Here is a 5,000-nt window from a genome sequence, read left to right as displayed (position 1 = left end):
ATCACAAGAGCTGTGATCCGCTGTAGCCGAGGTCGGTGCGTGTGACGTGATGGCGCGTGATGGCGCCTCTCCTCGGCAACAACCGAGGAGAGCAGCCAGGCCCAGGCTGTTGCACTTTTTTCTTCTTTAAAGGTTGAAATACAGCCACACTGCTGACATGTTTTTTCAACAGGAAGCTCTCATGCGTGAGCTCTCATGCGTATGCACCTAATTGACGACTGACTGTTGTTATCACGTGAAAAGCTGCGCGGATCGGATCATATCTTTCTCCCCTCCGATATCCGATCCAGTGTAATTGGCCAATATCGGACCAATACCGATGCCGTGGATCGGATCGGGACATCCCTTATTAAAACCCTGTGTCTTTAACCCATTCACCCTGAAAACTGACCCGAGTTCTTCAACACGCGTATTAAAACCCTGTGTCTTTAACACTTTCATCTTCCAGATCTTCCAGAGGCGTCTCTAAACCGCTGGTGAGAGCTGACCTTGTAGGTGTCCTTGAAGAGCTTGGGAAGCGCGTGGGTCCACAGGCCGCTGGGGTACTTCTGCAGCAGCTCCTCCAGCCGCCGCCGCAGCTCAGGGGTGAGGCCTGGGGGGGTGAGGCCTTGGGGGGTGAGGCCTGGGGGGGAGCCGGGGGAGGAGGTGGATGGGGAGGGGGAAGGGGAAGGGGAGGGAGAGTGGGACTGGGGTTGAGGTGGGTGTCGGGGGCTGGGGCGGGCTGGGGGGGCCGCGGAGGGTGGGGTCCGAGGAATGGGATGGGCGGTGGAGGTGGGGGTCCGGTGGTTGGGAGGGGCGGGAGGGCGCATTGGGGGCCTGTCGGTGCGAGTGTCCACGGGGGTGGCGGGGGAGGATGGGGGGGAGGACGGGGGGGAGGAGGAGGAGGAGGAGGAGGAGGGTGGTGGGGTGGGGGTAATTGGTTCCTTTGCGGGGTAGAGGAGCAGCTCGGACCGGTTGCTGCTACAGGGTCTCTCTACCTGGAACACAGGGGGGGGGGGGGGGGGGACAGGTCAGTGCAGTACAGTGAGTTCGGCTCCTCAACCACAACAACCACAGCAGGGGGCCGTACAGTGCAGATGTGCGTCCAGGCCTCCAGGTCTTGGAGCACTCCGGCGGGGAGCTCCTGCTGGTACAGCTCCTTGTAGGTGTGGGGCAGCTTGGAGGCCCAGAAGCCGTTGCTGTACTTGGCCAGGATCTCCTTGAGGTGGGCCTGGACCTGCGGCGTGCCCCCAGCCTTCCCGCGGCCGCCCTCGTTGGGGCTGGATGGGGCTGAGGAAACACATATCAGATCTAGAGTCAACCGGCACCGCCACGACGGGGTCACATTAGACGCCTCTAGGGCGCGGGTCTGCAGCCTTCACTATCAAAAGAGACATTTCTGGTCCCTCCCGTCAAATGAAATGTATCTGGAGCCACAACACCTATTCAACCCCTTAAATTAAGATTACACAGCATCTGACGTTTTACAAATAGTTAAACTACATATAAAATAACTAATAGCCTATAGTTTCTTTGTTACATTTATGAAATGTGTGGGTGTGTGAAATGGGGCATTTACTTTGTCAAACATTGAAACACTTTATTTAGCTTTTTTAGTGTCACAGTATCTGTCATGGTCCGCCCCTGGTTTTCCCATTCCCCTGCCTGCCACCCTGATCTCTCCTAATTAACCCAACCATCTTCACCTCTGCTCCCCCTATATCAGTCCTCTCCTTTCAAACATTCCCTGCCAGATTGTCGCTTGTGTTTCACAGTGCTTTCCCGCGACTTGTATCCTGACCCACCTCTGATCCTGCCTGTCTCTGATCCCTGCCTGTCTTGACTATCCTGCCTGTTCTCTGATCCCTGCCTGTCTTGACTATCCTGCCTGCCGCCCAGCCCCTGTCTACTCCTCTGCCCCCGACTCCTGATCCACCAGCCTGCCTCCCCTGCTTTTGACCCTTCGCCTGCCTCCCCTGCTTTCGACCCTTCGCCTGCCTGACATCCCGATCGCCGTCGAGTCCCTGTCGGTCTGTCTGTTCCCCCGTTCCCTGCCGCCCATCTGCCCTCCCGTTGCCGACCTCTGCCTGCTGACTACAATCTGCCTGCCGATCCTGTATCTGAATAAACTCTTGAAACTGTTCTACGCTCGTCGTCATTCTGTGCACTTGGGTTCTGCCAAACGCCCACGTTACAGTATCAGCTTGATCTCCAAAATAAGAGTTGGACCCTTTGAAATAAAAAGTAAATAGTTTTTATTATTTAGTTTAAAAAAGAAAACTACATGGAGCCACTGCAGAGTCTTTCACAGCCTCATTCAGCTTCAGAGCTGCGGGTCGCTGACCCCTGCCCAAGAGGCTTGAGTATAGGAGCTAAAAGTATAGAAAGAAAGCTTGATGTTCAATTAACTGCATTCATTTTAATCCAGAGTGGGGCTGAAAGCAAACCAAAAAAGGAAGAAAGAAAACAAATCTTCCAGTGTGAGCACTTAGTTATTCTCCCGTCACCATGTTTTAATTCACTTGTTCTTTGCTCTCTCTCTACCTTTACAACCGGAAAACCCCCGTCTTCATTTCATGCCATTTACTCCATTGTATTCCTCTGACCTCCTGTCCCCCAACCAGCGCTTAATGAACAGGAGGCTTGCTAACTCATTCAGAAATAGCCCATGTTTCAGACCTTTTAGCGTTCGTGAGTGTGTGTTCTTGTAGACGAGACGTCTTTTGTGAGATGCTTTTGCAATTCATGGGTGAGGAGCAACGATGATGTGGTGTGAAGTGTTACGCCTCGTGCCCACTGCACCGTCAGTCAAAGGACTCAGAAGGCGTGGCTGACAGATGGGGGAGCTTTCCAGGGTCGTCAGAGCCCGAGTAGTGTCACAGTGCCTACATTTGCATACGCGATCTGATTGGATGACGGATCCGTCGCTGCCGAAAAAGGTGAACAATTTTAAACTTTTTGACGGAGCCTTCAGCGCACGGATCCACAATGCATTGCGCGTCCGTCCCCATTCAAAGACAGTGGGGATCAGTCAATGGACGGATGCAGTGGGCATGAGGCGTTAGGCTGGCACGCGGGTCATAAGGTAGAGAAGATACCCGGAAGGTTGCTAGTTTGATCCTGGGCTCCTCCAAGTTGAGACCTAACCCTGACTGCTCCTGAAAAGCTGACTATCGTCCTGTGTGGTAGACTGTGCGTCGCTTTGGATAAAAGTGTCAAGTGCGTGTAAAGTGCCAGTGAGTGGAGGCGGGCCTACTGGGTGGCTGAGGGTTCCTGGAGAGGTGAGCATTGAGCTCCTTCTGGAACCGGGACGGGAGGGTCATCCTCCTGTCCAGCCTGCTGGCACGACCAGGAGAAGATGAGAGAGCATCAATACATACATTCAATACACAATGAAAACAATACGTGAGAAAGCCTCACCTGGCCCTGTCTGTTTGGACTCTTGGGCTGGGGTACATTGAGTCATCGGTGTGCTAAAGTGTTAAAGATCCCATGTCATGCATTTCTTGTGTTAATAATTGCATTTGGGGGTGCTACTAGAATATGTAAAAACATATCTTGCATAGCAACATGGAGCACCAGCAGCAAACTCTACAATAAAGCGTCTCAGCACCTCCGCTATCCCGGTCAAAGACCCCTAGGTGAGGCTACAGTTCTGAAAGGCTGCCACACATTCTCCCTTATATTGTGAATCCTTGTAGACTTAAGGCCCAGAATGAGAATTCCCCAGGATAACAAATGATTGGAAATGCCACTGCCATTATACATAAGGGGTTATCAAAGAAACATTAACAACATTTATGGAAGGAAAGTGTAACACAGTAAATTGCACACAAAAGATTTTGGCCCAATAAACATTTCCTTTTACAAGCTCGGCAAGGCTGTGATATCATTCATTCACCCATGCTCCCAAGGGGACATCTGGCTGTCACGCACACAACCAGACGACTATTAGAGATGACGTCCATAAAAACAATCTGACATTTGAATCATCAAAGTTTCGAGGTCACTCCTAGTGTGTCTCTGTAGTGTATATATATGTGTATCCGCATTGTGTATGAATGTGTGTCTGCAGTGTGTATGAATGTGGATACAAGTGCATACACACATGCATGTGTGGATATGCACTCACGCACACACACAGAGAGGGTGTGATAAATACCCTAAACAGAGAGATGTGCTGATTCACTCAGCAGAGGGTTAGCGGCGCTAAGCTAGCAGAGAATAAAATAGGGATTAGTTCCAGCTCCACTCGCCATGGCTTCCAGAGACCCCCCATTGTGGTTCAGAATGAGAGAGACACAGACACAGAGCTAAAGAGAGACGGTGGGAGAGAAAGTCCCAGAGTTAGAGAGAGAGGGAGGAGAGGGACACAGTCTCTTAGAGAGGGAGAGCGACATAGAGATAGAGAGAGGGAGTTAGAAAGAGAGCTCGAGACAGAAACACATTTAAGAGAGAGAGAGTATTGTCATAGAGTTGGCGAGAAAGGAAAAGAGAAAGAAAGAGAGGAGTGATGTCCTTTTTTTTTATAATGGATGGCAGAAAGCTACATGCTGAGTCTTTGGAAGGGGAGAAGACATTTGCAGCAACCAAAATGTTACCATAAAATGGTATCCAGGATGATGTATGTTAGCTGGATTTAAGTTAGCTACATAGCACCATGACTCAAACAGAGTTAAATAATTGAATACCCACACTACCACAAATAATAATATGAATATTTATTAATACCTAACTAAACATAATACATATAGAGTAAAATAATAGATAATACATAATAACTTAGTAGATAATAATATTTGTCATTCAGACATTGTTAGTTGTATACGGCACTTATAGGGATAAAAAAACTAACAATTCCTGATTAACAAATCAGACTTTGTCATTTTGTCAGGACGAACCTGTTTGAAGTCGATTGAGAGAGTGACTCACTTCTCCGTGGGCGTGGTTGGCTTCTTGCTGGGCGAGTTCTGGTTGGGAGGCTTATTTGGATGCAGCCCAGGCTTGCCCTCCGATTGGCT

General features: G+C 50.1%; 1 protein-coding gene across 1 annotated transcript in view; it reads right to left on the bottom strand.

Annotated features, from left to right (window-relative positions):
- Positions 1-5,000, bottom strand: part of tdrd7b (tudor domain containing 7 b) — a 24,883-nt gene that overhangs the window by 12,962 nt on the left and 6,921 nt on the right. Inside the window, exons 4-7 of the mRNA XM_060035862.1 lie at positions 4,912-4,998; positions 3,236-3,315; positions 1,070-1,269; positions 489-977 (exon numbers count right to left, since the gene is read on the bottom strand). Of these exons, the coding sequence (XP_059891845.1) occupies positions 489-977; positions 1,070-1,269; positions 3,236-3,315; positions 4,912-4,998 (856 nt within the window). The remainder of the gene's footprint in view (positions 1-488; positions 978-1,069; positions 1,270-3,235; positions 3,316-4,911; positions 4,999-5,000) is intronic.

Source organism: Gadus macrocephalus, chromosome 17, assembly GCF_031168955.1.
Source record: "Gadus macrocephalus chromosome 17, ASM3116895v1".
In the NCBI taxonomy this organism is placed as follows: Eukaryota; Metazoa; Chordata; class Actinopteri; order Gadiformes; family Gadidae; genus Gadus; species Gadus macrocephalus.
This window is presented reverse-complemented; position numbering and strand designations above follow the sequence as displayed.